Source organism: Coregonus clupeaformis, chromosome 16, assembly GCF_020615455.1.
Source record: "Coregonus clupeaformis isolate EN_2021a chromosome 16, ASM2061545v1, whole genome shotgun sequence".
NCBI classification, from domain to species: Eukaryota; Metazoa; Chordata; class Actinopteri; order Salmoniformes; family Salmonidae; genus Coregonus; species Coregonus clupeaformis.
In genome coordinates this window covers 35,572,938-35,592,244 of record NC_059207.1, presented here as the reverse complement: position 1 = coordinate 35,592,244, position 19,307 = coordinate 35,572,938, and the positions used below count along the sequence as shown (strand labels likewise).

The 19,307-nt window shown below is 45.6% G+C and overlaps 1 protein-coding gene across 1 annotated transcript; it reads right to left on the bottom strand.

Annotated features, from left to right (window-relative positions):
• Positions 1–5,440: 5,440 nt before the first annotated feature.
• On the bottom strand, positions 5,441–19,295 carry LOC121584820 (indoleamine 2,3-dioxygenase 2-like). Its single transcript, XM_041900962.2, has 11 exons — positions 19,183–19,295; positions 18,841–18,950; positions 18,364–18,459; positions 17,833–17,952; positions 14,230–14,348; positions 14,102–14,116; positions 8,827–8,926; positions 8,468–8,585; positions 8,319–8,370; positions 7,528–7,676; positions 5,441–7,209 (listed from the first exon to the last, which is right to left on the bottom strand). Exons 2-11 carry the CDS (start codon positions 18,931–18,933, stop codon positions 6,746–6,748), a joined length of 1,326 nt encoding a protein of 441 aa, XP_041756896.1. The 5' UTR covers positions 18,934–18,950; positions 19,183–19,295; the 3' UTR covers positions 5,441–6,745.
• Positions 19,296–19,307: the final 12 nt, after the last annotated feature.

The window sequence follows — 19,307 nt, the reverse complement described above, 5'->3', positions numbered from 1 at the left end:
TATGCACTTCTCAGCGGATGGCATGCAGACTTACCTTATGTATCTTTGTAGTGACTGGGTGTATTAATACACCATCAAAAGTGTAATTAATAACTTCACCATACTCAAAGGGATATTCCATGTCTGCTTTTTGTATTTTTACCCATCTACCAATAGGTGCCCTTCTTTGTGAGGCATTGGAAAACCTTCTTGGTCTTGTGGTTGAATCTGTGTTTCAAATTCACTGCTCGACTGAGGGAACTTACAGATAATTGTATGTGTGGGGTACAGAGATGAGGTAGTCATTGAAAAATCATGCAACTTATTATGTGACTTGTTAAGCAAATGTTTACTCCTGAACCTTAGGCTTGCCATAACAAAGGGGTTGCATACTTATTGACTCAAGACATTTCAGCTTTTCATTTTCAATGAATTTGTAATAATTTCAAAATATATAATTAGACTTTTACATTATGGGGTTTTGTGTGTATGCCAGTGACACAACATCTCAATTTAATCTATTTTAAATTCAGGCTGTAACACAACAAATTGTGGAAAAGTCAAGGGGTGTGAATACTTTCTAAAGCCACTGTAACCTGTTATGTGTGGTCTGAGTTCCATAATGATTCAAATAGACTACATGTCCCAAATTATCGAATATGATCCACTAGTGCTAGCGACCCTCAGGAACAACTACACAGACGTGGCAGAGGAAAGAAAGGTAAACGGAATGGAATGGAATTCTGCTAAATGTATGCTACAATTTGAAGAAAACTAACACTTAAGTGACAGTTATAAATGTATGTGCCTATTACTGACGGTGGCTCCGGATAGTGGCTAATATTTAACATGATACAAATTGTAAAATAAAGTGGAGAAAAGCCTCGGGATTTAATTAAAACATTCTAAAGTGCATTCATCAACTCGGCAGGTTCAGCCCTACAGAAGCCTATAACTGGTGTCTCATAATCTCATCCACGCAAATTATGAGGGCACACAATAAAGCATTTAAATAACTGCACTGCTAATTAAAGCCTATTTCACTGTGGAAAAAGGGCCGCAATACCTGTCATGTTGATATGATTTTCAGTTTGTTTCCATATGACTGGTTTCACATTCATCTCCATGGCTCATAAAAGCAATTGTGTATTTACAATCCCCTTTTCTAAACGGATTACATTTACATTTACATTTTAGTCATTTAGCAGACGCTCTTATCCAGAGCGACTTACAGTTAGTGAATACATATTTTTTTTATACTGGCCCCCCGTGGGAATCGAACCCACAACCCTGGCGTTGCAAACGCCATGCTCTATCAACTGAGCTACATCCCTGCCGGCCATTCCCTCCCCTACCCTGGACGACGCTGGGCCAATTGTGCGCCGCCCATGAGTCTCCCGGTCGCGGCCGGCTGCCACACAAGCTCACATAACGGAACCGCTGAATGCTGAAGCACATAGTGTGTAAAAATCGTCTGCCCTCGGTTGCAACACTCACTACCTAGTTCCAAACTGCCTCTGGAAGCAGCGTCAGCAAAATAACTGTTTGTCGGGAGCTCCATGGTCGAGCAGCCGCAAACAAGCCTAAGATCACCATGCACAATGCCAAGTGACGGCTGGAGTGGTGTAAAGCTCGCCGCCATTGGACCATGGAGCAGTGGAAATGCGTTCTCTGGAGTGATGAATCACGCTTCACCATCTGGCAGTCCAACAGACAAATCTGGAATTGGCGGATACAGAGCTGGGCTTTACGGAAGAATGGCCAGAAAAACCTGTTTCAGTCTTCCAGAGATTTGAGACTGGGACGGAGGTTCACCTTCCAGCAGGACAATGACCCTAAGCATACTGCTAAAGCAACACTCGAGTGGTTTAAGGGGAAACATTTAAATGTCTTGGAATGGCCTAGTCAAAGACCAGACCTCAATCCAATTGAGAATCTGTGGTATGACTTAAAGATTGCTGTACACCAGCGGAACCCATCCAACTTGAAGGAGCTGGAGCAGTTTTGCCTCGAAGAATGGGAAAAAGTCCCAGTGGCTAGATGTGCCAAGCTTATAGAGACATACCACAAGAGACTTGCAGCTGTAATTCCTGCAAAAGGTGGCTCTACAAAGTATTGACTTTGGGGGGGGTGAATAGTTATGCACGCTCATGTTTTCAGTTTTTTTGTCTCATTTCTTGCTTGTTTCACAATAAAACATATTTTGCATCTTCAAAGTGGTAGGCATGTTGGGTAAATCAAATGATACAAACCCCCAAAATATCTATTTTAATTCCAGCTTGTAAGGCAACAAAATAGCAAAAATGCCACGGGGGGTGAATACTTTCGCAAGCCACTGTACCTACCCCAATGCATAGTGCCAACTGTAAAGTTTGGTGGAGGAGGAATAATGGTCTGGGGCTGTTTTTTATGGTTCGGGCTAGGCCCTTAGTGAAATCTTAACACAACAGCATTACAGTGACATTCTAGACGATTCTGTGCTTCCAACTTTGTGGCAACAGTTTGGGGAAGGCCCTTTCCTGTTTCAGCATGACAATGCCCCCTGCACAAAGCGAGGTCCATACAGAAATGGTTTGTCGAGATCGGTGTGGAAGAACTTGATTGGCCTACACAGAGCCCTGACCTCAACCCCATCAGTGCCCGACCTCACTAATGCTCTTGTAGATGAATGAAAACAATTCCCCGCAGCAATGTTCTAATATCAAGTGGAAAGCCTTCCCAGAAGAGTGGAGGCTGTTAGAGCAGCAAAGGGGGGAACAACTCCATATTAAGGCCCATGATTTTAGAATGAGATGTTCGACGAGCAGGTGTCCACATACTTTTGGTCATGTATGTATTTTTAAAGCCTTGTGTAAAAGGGCCACAGCTCCAAACAGCTGTCACTCAACTGAAGCACAGGCACACCAGGACTGAGCTTAGCTGGGTTTTGAACAGGCAGATGTGTGAACACAGCCTAATGGTTCCTGAGTGTTTGCAAATTCATCACCATCATCCATAGATGATTGGTATTTATCTTCGATTACCTGCTTTGTAATCTACTCAGTTTCTACTTTATCTCTCAGCCATGCTCTCCATATCAAGCTATGTATCTTTTAGTGTTTCTGCATGTACAGTACTCGTAGGCGTGTGGGGGTGTGTGTGTCAGAGAGAGCGAGTGCGAGAGAAAGAGAGATTGATGGATAGATGGACATTCCCTCTCCATGCTGGAGAGCCCCGGGGAGCTTCCTGTAAGTTTGTTAAAAACACGGATGAGAAGCTGTTGATAACATGATTGTGTGGGCGCCAGCAGGGAAGGTGACATTAGAGACAACCTTTAGTGGAAGAGGAAGTCAATCAGTGGAGCAGGAGGGAGGTGGACAACCAGCAGTGGGACGTGTGATGGGGCAGAGGGGGATGTTCAGTGGTGGTGCACAGGGGAATCTCTGGCTACAGGCCAGACACAGGAACATGTGGATAGTCACTGGTGTTATGACTGTGTGTGTGTGTGTGTGTGTGTGTTTGACTGTGCACGTGTGAGTACTTGCGGATGTTTACGTGTGAGTGTGTGTGACCCATTGGTTTAAAAAAACAAATATAGTAACACCTCACGGCACGTGACCTACTTGTTGTGTGTATGTACTGACATGTATGTGTAACTGATAGATGCACACACACACTACATGTTAATGTTTTGAAATGTATGTAAATTGTAAAGTATTTTGTCTGTAATGTATTTTTCGTTTTATGTCGGACCCCAGTAAGACTAACTGTCGCCATTGGCGTCAGCTAATGGGGATCCTAATAAATCTAATAAAATCATTACCACTGTCTCTGATCCACACCTGGCCAGTGAGTCACTCACTAGTGGTGTCAGTGTGAGCCGCTATGCTCGTCACTCTGGTCGTGGCTCTGTTAACCTTTAAGACAAAAGGCCCTGACGTGCTCAGGCTCCTACTAACCTCGTGAGGGGAGGCGCCTTGAATAACATTTATTCTTCTCTCTTCCAACGATGGCTCATTTTATAACAACTGGAAAAAATCTCTTGGGAAACCATTCATCAACTCCAAAGGTGAATCATGAAAGCATTTTTGTCTTCTTGTTTGTAATAAAACAGATTGCGAAATTCAAGTTTCCAGGTTATTTAATACAGTACAGTAAGATCATTAACAGCAATTTTACTAAATTTACTTTATCTTATGGAGGATTGAGTGCTGTAACAGGAGTTTGTACCAGCACTACCGAATGAGGACAGAGACCAATGAAGCCCCCAGCTCTAGGTTGATTTCCATGGCCAAAGGTTAAAGTGGGGTTTCACCATGTAGTTTTGATGTTTTATGACATCATAGTCAATACAATGGACTTGAATGAACAACATATGAAAGAATGAAGGGTGTGTGTATGTTTTTGTGTGTGTTTGTGTGTTTGTGTGTGTGTTTGTGTATCACATCCCCCGAAACCGGCCACTGTTGTAAGATCCAATGAACCCTCTCCCACGTGACAGACAGGCCCAACAGGCCCGGCACACAATGAACAGATCCTTAGTGATGGCCAGTGTTTACTTTCGGGTTGTCAGGGACTCCTCCGCTCTGAGGTAATAAGGAACGGATTATTTGCTTTGGCTGCAGAAGAGGGCTCTAATCAGATCACTACGACATGAGTGCAGTGTTTGTCCCTCCCTTCTTGTTCTCTATTCTACTCCCCTGTCTGTCTGTCTGTCTGTCTGTCTGTCTGTCTGTCTGTCTGTCTGTCTGTCTGTCTGTCTGTCTGTCTGTCTGTCTGTCTGTCTGTCTGTCTGTCTGTCTGTCTGTCTGTCTGTCTGTCTGTCTGTCTGTCTGTCTGTCTGTCTGTCTGTCTGTCTGTCTGACTGACCCTCTGTCTGACTGACCCTCTGTCTGACTGACCCTCTGTCTGACCCCCTGTCTGACCCTCTGTCTGTCTGTCTGACCCTCTGTCTGTCTGTCTGTCTGTCTGTCTGTCTGTCTGTCTGTCTGTCTGTCTGTCTGTCTGTCTGTCTGACCCTCTGTCTGTCTGTCTGTCTGTCTGTCTTTCTGACCCTCTGTCTGTCTGTCTGTCTGTCTGTCTGTCTGACTGACCCTCCCTCCCTGTCATGTTTTACACTCAGTTTCTCCAATTGTAAAAGAGGTATGTGTGAGTAAGTAAATGAGCTCTTTCTTTCTCTGTTTGCTTGTTTAGTGAAAAATAAGTAGTTAGTATACAGCCCCTAAAACCATGGCTTTTTGGGACAGATGCCTGAGATCAATTTCCCCTCAATGACAATCTCTTGTTTTTGCATGTCCTCCCTATTCAGCATGTGGGAGAAGAGAGAGGGTAAGATAGATCGGTCAGGTTTGTGGAATTGGATTTCCATGGCAGATTGACACACATCACCAGCTTTATCTGATGGGGCATGACAGTTATTGTAATGAAACGCCAATGGAGGCGAGCCAGGAAAGGTGAAGATAATACCACGGCACACAGGCCATTCATGGCACAATCCAGCTCTTTATTTCTCTGGGTATTCCATGCTCTATCACTCCAGGAAGGGATAGCTGGGGCATGTGGGGGGTGTATGTGGGCAGGAGGAGCGCTGGTCTGGAGGAGTGAAGGAATCTCTCTGGTAACTGATGGAGCTTCAATCCACTGCATTGGGCATTGTGCTCTGAAATAATTCCCTGATGGAGATAGCACTCCTTTATATAGAGGACTGACAATGGCAGTTTATATCCAGTGTGCAAAACATTGTAGTGCCCTACTTGGACCTAAATTGTATACACAATGACTACAGACATTTTAAGAATAAGCCTGTTGTTCCTGAACACTTTACACTCCTTGCTTACTTGGCATGTCTCTGATTGAATTTGATGTGATGCTTTCTTTCATCCCATGATTAAAACATAAGACGAAAACATGAGCCAGTACATGTGCCTCAACGGGACCATAATAATAATGATGGAAGGTGGTGTGGACTATCCATTTCCTCAGTTATCTGATGTACATGGCCAGTGGTCACTCTCTCTCTCTCTCTCTCTCTCTCTCTCTCTCTCTCTCTCTCTCTCTCTCTCTCTCTCTCTCTCTCTCTCTCTCTCTCTCTCTCTCTGACATGCTGTCACTTCAGTGCCCTACTCTGGTGTCTCTGGGTACTGCAGCCCTTAGGACTTTTTTATGTTGGTCATGATGATCAATTGCAGGGATCTTCAAATTACTTATTTTGCAAAAACTCCCAAACAGGACATACATATCTAATAAAAAGCAGAAATAGGTACACAACAAATTCAACAACCATCATACAACTGCCAACAGAAAAACCCTGACTGTATGTAATGGTGACCTATTAAATCAATATTCAGATTATGGTTAAGTATAACCCTGGTTGTACGTATTAACAGTCTGGACCTCAGATCATGGTAAGCTAAACTTTCTAAACTTTCCTCAGTCTGACTCTAAAAATAACTTCCCTGGGGATAAGTGCGAGATTTCTTGCATGAGACTGTGATGCAGGAATTGGGGATTGTGGTATGAGCACAGTCGGTCTGGACTAGTCATCCAATACATATTTTACATTATATTTTAGATTCAATTAAGAAATTAGTGGTTGCATTTAATGGAAATGAACACTGATGGTTTAAATTAAGGTTTGGACTGAAAGAGTGACATCATTTCTACAGTCAATAACACTGGGACTTGTTTAGTCAGACATTAAACCTTGATAGAGCAACAGGTTATGCACAAAGCTCTTATAATTTCCAGTCATTTCATAAATGTATTAAACATAGGTATTAAAGTGTCTCTAAAGTGTGTTAGATTGCAGATGTTTTGGTTGTGTTGCATGTTGTGTGTTTTGAAGCTGTGATCCGTTTGGGCTCTTCTGCATGTCCCTGTTGTCCAGAGGCAGGGAGACGTCCCGTGTGCTGTCCCTTACAGTCTTGAGGAAGCTCATGATGCCCGAGCCGCCGGTGCCCGTCTCCTCCAGAGCCGTGGGCGCCCTGCTGACAGTCTCCTCCTGGGAACTGTTTCCCTGTTTTCGGAGCTGTCGGGCACGGGCAGCAGGCACAGTGATGAAGCGGCTGACCACGTTGATGTGGTAACTGCGGAGGGCCAGCAGCTTGGTCACACAGAGCTGGAAGGCTGCGGTCAGCGGCTCACAGGCCTGCTGCTGGACGAAGCCTCGCAGGGAGGGCTGCAGAGAGATGTCCTGGATCAGACGCTTGTGGGAAGGGGGCATGTAGTTCCTCATAAGGGTCAGAAAGGCACCTGTACAAGTAGATAGCACATTCACCCTCACTGGATATTACGTCTTTAGGATACCTAAGTGTAAAGAAAGATTTCTATGTAGAATAAAATGCCATGCCAATGCATGTTGTAGACGTCTGTATAACACGTCCCCACCCCCCACCCCCCTCCTCAAAAACTCTTTGTGGTTCTAATTGAACATTTCCTTATTGCCTAAATAAACGGCTGTTAAAAAGTATGTGTTAAAGCAGCCATTCATATCTCTGCATAACATTGATGGATTTTTGTGTGGTAATATTTTTTCTATGCACTGACTCCTCTGGACCTTTGCTTTCTTACCACTCTTTGCTTCATGTTTGACACCCAGCAGCTCATCAAAGCAGTGCAGCAGACTGCTCTGGGCAGCACTCCCACCAGAATACTCCATAGGCTCTGCCTGGACGCCCTCATACACCAACCCAGCTGGCATGGAGGAGTTGTCTTTCCACCTGACCCAAACACATACAGGTATATAATACACTGAGTATCCATGACATAGACTGACCAGGTGTATCCAGGTTAAAGCTATGATCCCTTATTGATGTCACTTGTTAAATCCACTTCAATCAGTGTAGATGAAGGGGAGGAGACAGGTTAAAGAAGGATTTTTAAGCCTTGAGACAATTGAGACATGGATTGTGTGTGTGTGACATTCAGAGGACGAATGGGCAAGACAAAAGATTGAAGTGCCTTTGAACAGGGTATTGTAGTAGGTGCCAGGTGCACTGGTTTGTGTCAAGAACTGAAACGCTGCTGGGTTTTTCACGCTCAACAGTTTCCCGTGTGTATCAAGAATGGTCCACCACCCAAAGGACATCCAGCCAACTTGACACTACTATAGGAAGCATTGGAGTCAACATGCGCCAGCTTTCCTGTGGAATTCTGTTGACACCTTGTAGAGTCCATGCCCCGACAAATTGAGGCTGTTCTGAGGGCAAAGGGGGGCAACTCAATATTAGGAAGGTGTTCCTAATGTTTGGTATTCTCAGTATATCGTCATATATTATATGTATTTTATATGCGTCATTAACTTTTATCAGACATACAAACTCATTTTGTATCGTCTAGGCCTAGGGGTATTCAGTACCTACCCAGAAAGATAGATCCTCATAATGCCATAGAAGACTTCTGGCTTGACATACACTGGAACAACATAAGAGACATCTATATGCTAAGAATGCAGGTGAACTGGACTGAATGTCAATGCAGTAAAACATCTAATTTGTTTCAGCTGTAGTACCATGCATCAGTTTAAGTGCATCTGTCATGCCCTGCATGGCCTGGCTGGATTCCTCTAGTGCTCTGGTCACAGTCTCAGCATCACCGCACTGGACCCCATTAATAACCACAGGAATACTCTGAAACACAACAAGGCATCAAAAAACAAACATAATACTATGGATATTATCTGCTCAGTTATGTGATCTAGTATTTATATTTGTGTGTCTTGTCTGTTTTGTCTTTACTAGTAACAACTAAAAGACCAGTGTTTCCTCTGACAGTTTCATGCCTATCCTTCTCAGAATGTGCAACACATGTGTGACCAACTGGACATCTGATTATACAGCTCTGTTTGTGTGTTTCAGGAGAGGCCTTCACCTTAATGGCTGGCACTGCAGCAAGCTCTACTAGCAGAGTGACCATGAAGAACCCTCTCACATTGTCCCCACCAGGCAGCGTGACAAGCAGCTCCAAGTTCCTGAGAAAGCGATAAAAATAACAACTACAGTGCCTTCCAAAAGTATTCATCCCCCTTGGCGTTTTTCCTATTTTGTTGCATTACAACCTGTAATTTAAATGGATTTTTATTTGGATTTCATGTAATGGACATACACAAAATAGTCCAAATTGGTGAAGTGAAATTATAAAAATAACTTGTTTCAAACATTTCTAAAAAATAAATAACGGAAAAGTGGTGCGTGCATATGTATTCACCCCCTTTGCTATGAAGCCCCTAAATAAGATCTGGTGCAACCAATTACCTTCAGAAGTCACATAATTAGTTAAATAAAGTCCACCTGTGTGCAATCTAAGTGTCACATGATCTGTCACATGATCTCAGTATATATACACCTGTTCTGAAAGGCCACAGAGTCTGCAACACCACTAAGCAAGGGGCACCACCAAGCAAGCAGTACCATGAAGACCAAGGAGCTCTCCAAACAAGTCATGGACAAAGTTGTGGAGAAGTACAGATCTGTCACGCCCTGGCTCTGGGGACTCTTTTATGTTGAGCCAGGGTGTGTAGGTTCTATGTTCCCACCAAAGGAGGACCAAGCAGCGTGTCCAGGAACAGACTTGGGAGGAGATCCTGGACGGGAAGTGATCCTGGACTTGGGAAGAGATCCAGGCCGGAATGGATCGCCGTCCTTGGGAGGAGACTGTGGAGGCGCGCTACAGAGAGGAGCAGCGGCAACGCAGTGGGTACCGGCCGAGGAGGAAGCCCGAGAGACAGCCCCAATAACTTTTTTTTGGGGGGCTAAAAGGGCAGGCTCCGTGTTATGCGGAGCCACGTACTGTGCCGCGAGTGTTCCGGCACAGTCCTGTACGTCCTGTGCTAGCACCAAGCACGTGTCGTGATAAGGTGGGCATGCAGCCAGGACAGAGTGTGCCGGCTCAACGCTCGTGGCCTCCAGTACCCCTCCTCGGTCCCGTATATATCCTGCGCCAGTGCCACGTGCTGTAGCGCCAGTACGAGTGCACAGCCCTGTACGTCCTGTGCTGATGCCTCACACATATTGTGTGGAAGTAGGCATTCAGCCAGGACGGGTTGTGTCAGCTCTCCGCTCCAGACCTCCAGTCCGCATCCACAGTCCGGCCCGGCCCGTTCCGGCTCCCCGCACCAAGCCTATGGTGCGTGTTCCCAGTCCAGCCCGGCCCGTCTCGGCTCCCGCACCAAGCCTATGGTGCGTGTTCCCAGCCCGGTCCGGCCTGTTCCTGCCCCCCGCACCAAGCCTGTGGTGCGCGTCGCCAGCCCGGTCCGGCCTGTTCCTGTCCCTCGCACCAAGCCTGTGGTGCGCGTCGCCAGCCCGGTCCGGCCTGTTCCTGCCCCTCGCACCAAGCCTGTGGTGCACGCGTCGCCAGCCCGTTCCGCCTGTTCCTGCCCCCGCACTAGCCAGTGGTGCGCGCCGCCAGCCCGGTCCGCCCGTTCCTGCTCCCCGCACCAAGCCAGTGGTGCGCGTCGCCAGCCCGGTCCGGCCTGTTCCTGCTCCCCGCACCCGCCAGTGGTGCGCGTGCGTCAGCCTGGTCCGCCCGTTCCTGCTCCCCGCACCAAGCCAGTGGTGCGCGTCGTCAGCCCGGTCCGGCCCGTTCCCTGCCCCCGCACCAAGCCAGTGGTGCACGTCGTCAGTCCAGCACGGCCCGTGCCTGTTCCACCGGTGCCTGGTCCGGCACCGGTCAGCTGCTCCACTCCGGAGCCAGAGCAATCCGCTCCACCGGTGTCCAGTCCAGCTCCAGCCAGCGGGACCAGACCAGGGCCGCTACGGAGGGGTAGAAAGAGAGTGGTGGTCATGCCCGGAGCCGGATCCGCCTCCGAGGCGGAATGCCCACCCGGCCCCTCCCCTGTTGGTTTTGGTTGGCGCGGTCGCAGTCCGCGCCTTTGGGGGACTGTCACGCCCTGGCTCTGGGGACTCTTTTATGTTGAGCCAGGGTGTGTAGGTTCTATGTTATAGTTTTCTATGTTTTGTTCTAGATCATTTATATCTATGTTGGCCAGGGTGGTTCCCAATCAGAGACAGCTGTAGCTCGTTGTCTCTGATTGGGGACCATACTTAGGCAGCCTGTTTGCACTAGTTCATTGTGGGATCTTGTTCCGGAAGGTTTGTGTATTTAACCTAGGACTTCACGTATCGTTTATTGTTTTGGTTCGTTGTGTGTACACTAATAAAAGTATGTACACCTATCACGCTGCGCCTTGGTCCGCTTCATCATGTGTCAACGATCGTGACAAGATCAGGGTTGGGTTATAAAAAAATATCAGAAACTTTGAACATCCCACGAAACACCATTAAATCCATTATTAAAAAATGGAAAGAATATGGCACCACAACAAATCTGCCAAGAGAGGCCCGCAACCAAAACTTACGGACCAGGCAAGGAGGGCATTAATCAGAGAGGCAACAAAGAGACCAAAGATAACCCTGAAGGAGCTGCAAAGCTCCACAGCGGAGATTGGAGTATCTGTCCATAGGACCACTTTAAGCCGTACACTCCACAGAGCTGGGCTTTACGGAAGAGTGGCCAGAAAAATGCCATTTGCTTACAAAAAGAAATAAGGAAACATGTTTGGTGTTCTCCAAAAGGCTTGTGGGAGACTCCCCAAACATATGGAAGAAGGTACTCTGGTCTGATGAGACTAGAATTGAGCTTTTCGGTCATCAAGGTACAGTGGGGGAAAAAAGTATTTAGTCAGCCACCAATTGTGCAAGTTCTCCCACTTAAAAAGATGAGAGAGGCCTGTAATTTTCATCATAGGTACACGTCAACTATGACAGACAAATTGAGGAAAAAAATTCCAGAAAATCACATTGTAGGATTTTTTATGAATTTATTAGCAAATTATGGTGGAAAATAAGTATTTGGTCACCTACAAACAAGCAAGATTTCTGGCTCTCACAGACCTGTAACTTCTTCTTTAAGAGGCTCCTCTGTCCTCCACTCGTTACCTGTATTAATGGCACCTGTTTGAACTTGTTATCAGTATAAAAGACACCTGTCCACAGCCTCAAACAGTCACACTCCAAACTCCACTATGGCCAAGACCAAAGAGCTGTCAAAGGACACCAGAAACAAAATTGTAGACCTGCACCAGGCTGGGAAGACTGAATCTGCAATAGGTAAGCAGCTTGGTTTGAAGAAATCAACTGTGGGAGCAATTATTAGGGAAATGGAAGACATACAAGACCACTGATAATCTCCCTCAATCTGGGGCTCCACGCAAGATCTCACCCCGTGGGGTCAAAATGATCACAAGAACGGTGAGCAAAAATCCCAGAACCACACGGGGGACCTAGTGAATGACCTGCAGAGAGCTGGGACCAAAGTAACAAAGCCTACCATCAGTAAAACACTACGCCGCCAGGGACTCAAATCCTGCAGTGCCAGACATGTCCCCCTGCTTAAGCCAGTACATGTCCAGGCCCGTCTGAAGTTTGCTAGAGTGCATTTGGATGATCCAGAAGAGGATTGGGAGAATGTCATATGGTCAGATGAAACCAAAATAGAACTTTTTGGTAAAAACTCAACTCGTCGTGTTTGGAGGACAAAGAATGCTGAGTTGCATCCAAAGAACACCATACCTACTGTGAAGCATGGGGGTGGAAACATCATGTTTTGGGGTTGTTTTTTCTGCAAAGGGACCAGGACGACTGATCCGTAAAGGAAAGAATGAATGGGGCCATGTATCGTGGAGATTTTGAGTGAAAACCTCCTTCCATCAGCAAGGGCATTGAAGATGAAACGTGGCTGGGTCTTTCAGCATGACAATGATCCCAAACACACCGCCCGGGCAACGAAGGAGTGGCTTCGTAAGAAGCATTTCAAGGTCCTGGAGTGGCCTAGCCAGTCTCCAGATCTCAACCCCATAGAAAATCTTTGGAGGGAGTTGAAAGTCTGTGTTGCCCAGCGACAGCCCCAAAACATCACTGCTCTAGAGGAGATCTGCATGGAGGAATGGGCCAAAATACCAGCAACAGTCTGTGAAAACCTTGTGAAGACTTACAGAAAACATTTGACCTGTGTCATTGCCAACAAAGGGTATATAACAAAGTATTGAGACATTTTTGTTATTGACCAAATACTTATTTTCCACCATAATTTGCAAATAAATTCATTAAAAATCCTACAATGTGATTTTCTGGATTTTCTTTTCTCAATTTGTCTGTCATAGTTGACGTGTACCTATGATGAAAATTACAGGCCTCTCTCATCTTTTTAAGTGGGAGAACTTGCACAATTGGTGGCTGACTAAATACTTTTTTTCCCCACTGTAAACGCTATGTCTGGCGCAAACCCAACACCTTTCATCACCCCGAGAACACCATCCATGCTGGTGGCAGCATCATGCTGTGGGGATGTTTTTCATCGGCAGGGACTGGGGAAATGGTCAGAATTGAAGGAATGAGGATGGCGCTAAATACAGGGAAATTCTTGAGGGAAACCTGTTTCAGTCTTCCAGAGATTTGAGATTGGGACGGAGGTTCACCTTCCAGCAGGACAATGACCCTAAGCATACTGCTAAAGCAACACTCGAGTGGGAAACATTTAAATGTCTTGGAATGGCCTAGTCAAAGCCCAGACCTCAATCCAATTGAGAATCTGTGGTATGACTTAAAGATTGCTGTACACCAGCGGAACCCATCCAACTTGAAGGAGCTGGAGCAGTTTTGCCTTGAAGAATGGGAAAAAATCCCAGTGGCTAGATGTGCCAAGCTTATAGAGACATACCACAAGAGACTTGCAGCTGTAATTCCTGCAAAAGGTGGCTCTACAAAGTATTGACTTTGGGGGGGTGAATAGTTATGCACGCTCAAGTTTTCTGTTTTTTTGTCTTATTTCTTGTTTGTTTCACAATAAAAAATATTTTGCATCTTCAAAGTGGTAGGCATGTTGTGTAAATCAAATGATACAACCCCCCAAAAAATCAATATTAATTCCAGGTTGAAAGGCAACAATATAGGAAAAATGGCAGGGGGGTGAATACTTTTGCAAGCCACTGTATCACCATGACCACAATGACAGCTGGTAAAAAAGTCAAAGTTCCAGCAAACATTTTATGAGATTTTCAAATTGCATTAGCTAACAACCAAAGACTATTGGAATGTGTGGAATCTATAAAGACAGCTTGTTGGAATCAGTTATTCAAGGCGATACTTACTCCATGTCAAACAGTCTGGTACGGAAGATGAGGAGGTGACATGAAAAAGAAACAAATTTTCCTTAAATATCTCTGACAGACAATAATAGAATAGCATAACAGGAGACTCTTGAGAATTCTACTCTTACCCCTGTGGATCCCTCTTCTTCCAGTTAGCCAGTACTGCGTCTGCATGGGTAAGGATGGGAGGAAGTCCTAGGCGCTGAGACACCTCACAGTATGGAATGGCCAGGTTGCGGGGCAGCATCTTATGAGAGATAAGAGTTCATATAAGAGGGACTTCCTGTTATATACCAGATGATACTCGCAGTGCATTGCATGATGACTGGGGTTTTGTTTACAGATAGCCAATGTGCATACAGTAAGTCCTTAATGTGTATGGATCCAGTAATGATTTGTTGCTCTTCGTATCCCTGGACCCATCTCCAATTCGCACAGATGACACAATCTCTATTGCACTCCACACTGCCCTTTCCCACCAGTACCAAAGGAACACCTATGTGAGAATGCTGTTAATTGACTACAGCTCAGCATTCAACTACATATTGCCCTCCAAGCTCATCACTAAGCTAAGGACCCTGAGACTGAACACCTCCCTCTGCAACTGGATCCTGAACTTCCTGACGGGCCGCCCCCAGGTGGAGAGGGTAGACAACAACAAATCCGTCACGCTGACCCACAACACGGGGGCCCCTCAGGGGGCATGCTCAGTCCCTTCCTGTTCTCCCTGTTCACCCACGACTGCGTGGCCACGCACGACTCCAACACCATCATTAACTTGTCCAACGACGGAGGTAGGCCTAATCACTGATGACGAAGAGACAGCCTATAGGGAGGAGGTCAGAGACCTGGCAGTATGGTGCCAGGACAACAAGCTCTCCCTCAACGTCAGCAAGACAAAGGAGCTTATCGTGGACTATAGGAAACAGAGAGCTTAACACGGCCCCATTCACATCGACGGGCTGTAGCAGAGCGGGTCGAGAGCTTCAAGTTCCTTGGTGTCCACATCACTAAGGATCTATCGTGGTCCACACACACCAACACAGTTGTGAAGAGGGCACGACAATGCCTCTTCCACTTCAAAAGGCTGAAAAGATTTGGCATTGGCCCTCAGATCCTCAAAATGTTCTACAGTTGCACCATTGAGAGCATCTTGACTGGCTGCATCACCGCTTGACATGGCAACTGCTTGGCATCCGACCGCAAGGCGCTACAAAAGGTAGTGCGTATGGCCCAGTACATCATGGGGCCGAACTCCCTGCCATGTAGGACCCTAAAAATTGATCTACCTTGAGATGTTGATCTACCAGGCGGTGTCAGAGGAAGGCCCTAAAAATTGTCAAAGACTCCAGTCACCCAAGTCATAGACTGTTCTCACTACAACCGCACAGCAAGCGGTACCGGAGCGCCAAGTCTGTGACCAAAAGGCACCTGAACAGCTTCTACCCCGAAGCCATAAGGCTGCTGAACAGTTAATCAAATGGCTACCCGGACTATTTACATTGACCCCCTTTATTATTTATTCCTTTATTGTAATTGTTTTGCACTGCCTCCCTTGCACATGCTGTATGCACACTCACTAGACTCTACCCACACACTCACAGAGACTACACTGACACTCCAACACACACACACACACACATGCATTTTGACGCCACACACACACCCACACATAGACACACTTTCACATATGCTGCTGTTACTGTTTATTATACAGTGCATTCGGAAAGTATTCATACCCCTTGACTTTTTCCACATTTTGTTACGTTACAGCCTTACCCTAAAATCAATCTACACACAATACCCCATAATGACAAAGCAAAAACAGGTTTTTAGAAATTTTTGCAAATTCACATTTACATCAGTATTCAGACCTCTTGACTCAATACTTTGCTGAAGCACCTTTGGCAACGATTACAGCCTCAAGTCTTCTTGGGTATGACACTACAAGCTTGTCACACCTGTATTTGGGGAGTTTCTCCCATTCTTCTCTGCAGATCCTCTCAAGCTCTATCAGGTTGGATGGGGAGCGTCGCTGCACAGCTATTTTCAGGTCTCTCCAGAGATGTTCGATCGGATTCAAGTCCGGGCTCTGGCTGGGCCACTCAAGGACATTCAGAGATTTGTCCCGAAGCCACTCCTGTGTTGTCTTGGCTTTGTGCTTAGTGTCGTTGTCCTGTTGGAATGTGAACCTTCGCACCAGTCTGAGGTCCTGAGCGCTCTGGAGCAGGTTCAGTTAATCTTTCACTCGATCCTGTCTAGTCTCCAAGTCCCTGCCGCTGAAAAACATCCCCACAGCATGATGCTACCACCACCATGCTTCACCGTAGGGATGGTGCCCGGTTTCTTCTAGATGTGATGCTTGGCATTCAGGCCAAAGAGTTCAATCTTTGTTTCATCAGACCAGATAATCTTGTTTCTCATGGTTTGAGAGTCCTTTAGGTGCCTTTTGGCAAACTCCAAGCAGGCTGTCATGTGCCTTTTCCTGAGGAGTGGCTTCCGTCTGGCCACTCTACCATAAAGGCCTGATTGGTGGAGTGCTGCAGAGATGGTTGACCTTCTGGAAGGTTCTCCCATCTCCACAGAGGAACTCTGGAGCTCTGTCAGAGTGACCATCGGGTTCTTGGTCACCTCCCTTACCAAGGCCCTTCTCCCCCGATTGCTCAGTTTGGCCGGGCGGCCAGCTCTAGGAAGAGTCTTGGTGGTTCCAAACTTCTTCCATTTAAGTATGATGGATGCCACTGTGTTCTTGGGGACGTTCAATGCTGCAGAAATGTTTCGGTACCCTTCCGCAGAGCTGTGCCTCGACACAATCCTGTCTCTGAGCTCTACGGACAATTCCTTCAACCTCATGGCTTGGTTTTTGCTCTGACATGCACTGTCAACTGTGGGACCTTATATAGACAGGTGTGTGCCTTTCCAAATCATGTCCAATCAATTGAATTTACCACAGGTGGACTCCAATCAAGATGTAGAAACATCTCAAGGTAGATCAATGGAAACAGGATGCACCTGAGCTCAATTTCGAGTCTCATAGCAAAGGGTCCGAATACTTATGTAAATAAGGTATTTATGTTTTTTACATTGTTTACAACATTTCTAAAAACCTGTTTTCGCTTTGTCATTATGGGGTAGTGTGTGTAGATTGAGGATAATTTTTATTTATTTAATCCATTTTAGAATAAGGCTGTAACGTAACAAAATGTGGAAAAGGAAAGGGGTCTGAATACTTTCCGAATGCACTGTAAAACCTCATTGTCTAGTCACTTTGACCCTACCCACATGGGCATACTGTATTACCTCAATTTCCTCAACTACCTCATTCCCCTGCACATTGACTTGGTACAAGTACACCTTGTATATAGCCTCAATATTGTTATTTTTTGTGTTACTATTTCCTTTTTTATTTAGCAAATATTTGTCTTACTTTTTAACTCTGCACTGTTGGGAATGGGCTCGTGAGTAAGCATTTCACTGTAAAGTCTACACCTGTTGTATTCGGCGCATGTGACCTATAACATTTGATTTGATGATTTGATCTCAAACCTGAAGGTGCAAAAGTGGCTGGATATTTTGACCTTTGATTTATAGTCAGAAAATATTTTCAGCAATTTTTTCACCTGCTGTGATTATGGAAGGAACCCTTTTTCCAAAACAATCTAAAGGTTACATGTGTCTCTCTTCACACTCCAGGTCCAGAACATTCATAATAAGAAGGGTTGGTGTGAAACCTTGACTGTGTCATGCTCCCCCTCCTGCCACACGTAGCCCATGGTCATCACACTCAGGGCCAAGTGGGCCAGACGCAGCTCTCTGTGGCTCTCCAGGGATTGGGTGTTCAGCAGGGGCATCTGAGGGAGTAAGTAGAAGAATGGAGCTGACACTACAGTATATCACGTACAAATGATGGTCATTATTAATGCACTATGCTTGAAATATTACACATTACCCATTTTACTTTGTTAGACATTTGAATGCTTCAGGCTATGTAATGAATCAATGAAATTAATTATCTTCATAATCAAACCAGATGTCTCTTTTGTCATCATCTCTTTACATGTGAAGTCACACATTGTTATTAACAGTGTGGAACTGTCACCAAAAGCTGTTGAACTTATAAATATATTTAATTTCCACTGTTTAATGTCTTCCAAACCAAGTTGGTAGAATTCAACCAGCTGGTGTAATTCCATTCCATTCCCCTCTATTTGACCCCTTGTTACTTACAGATCAGCTGAGTTTTACAGCATAGACAGCTTTACCTTGAGAATGTGGGAGCGCAACGTGTGAGAATAGATGAGCTCTGTAACGTGCTGGGCAATGTCCATCCAGGGCTGGTAGTATGGTGGCAGCTCTGCCTTTAGGGTATTGAGTCATATTGAAAAGTGTCAAGGTATTGTCCTGGATTGGAATGCTCTCATCTGCACTCCAAATTCAAACGCCAATGCAGTCTAGAGCAGGGCTCTCCAACCCTGTTCCTGGAGAGTCCTGTAGGTTTTCACTCCAACCCTAATATAGCCAGCTGATTCTAATCATTACAGTAACTGGTTGATATGCAGAATCAGATTAGTAACAACTGGGGTAGGAGCGAAAACCTATAGACGGGTAGCTCTCCAGGAAAACTATAATGCCTATAAGCAGCAGCCATACAACTAATGAGATTCAGCAAATACCAAGTAATGACGGACACCGATTACAAATGCAATGGGTATCCCATAAGATAAGGAGTCTGTACCTACCAGGGGTGCACGGAGGATGAAGCCAAATTCCTCAGAGACATGGTAGTGGTCCAGAGAGAAAGGCTTCTGTGAGTCTATGATAGTAGTGGCCATGGGGGCTGAAAGAGCGGCTGTAATATGTGCAAAATCAAATCAAATCAAATCAAATTTTATTGGTCACATGTGCCGAATACAACAGGTGCAGACATTACAGTGAAATGCTTACTTACAGCCCTTAACCAACAGTGCATTTATTTTAAACAAAAAAAGTAAGAATAAAACAACAACAAAAAAAGTGTTGAGAAAAAAAGAGCAGAAGTAAAATAAAGTGACAGTAGGGAGGCTATATATACAGGGGGGTACCGTTGCAGAGTCAATGTGCGGGGGCACCGGCTAGTTGAGGTAGTTGAGGTAATCGTCAGGCAGTTTGAGCGATCGTCAGGCAGTTTGAATGATCTGGTAAGTATGCAAAGTGAGAGTCCAGCCAG

Coding starts and splice junctions, on each gene's coding strand:
- LOC121584820 (XM_041900962.2), bottom strand. CDS start 18,933: ATGGCCACTACTATCATAGACTCACAGAAGCCTTTCTCTCTGGACCAC. Junction 17,953..18,363: donor TGCGCTCCCACATTCTCAAG/GTAAAGCTGTCT, acceptor TTACTCCCTCAG/ATGCCCCTGCTGAACACCCA. Junction 7,677..8,318: donor ATGAGGATCTATCTTTCTGG/GTAGGTACTGAA, acceptor TGTTTGGGTCAG/GTGGAAAGACAACTCCTCCA.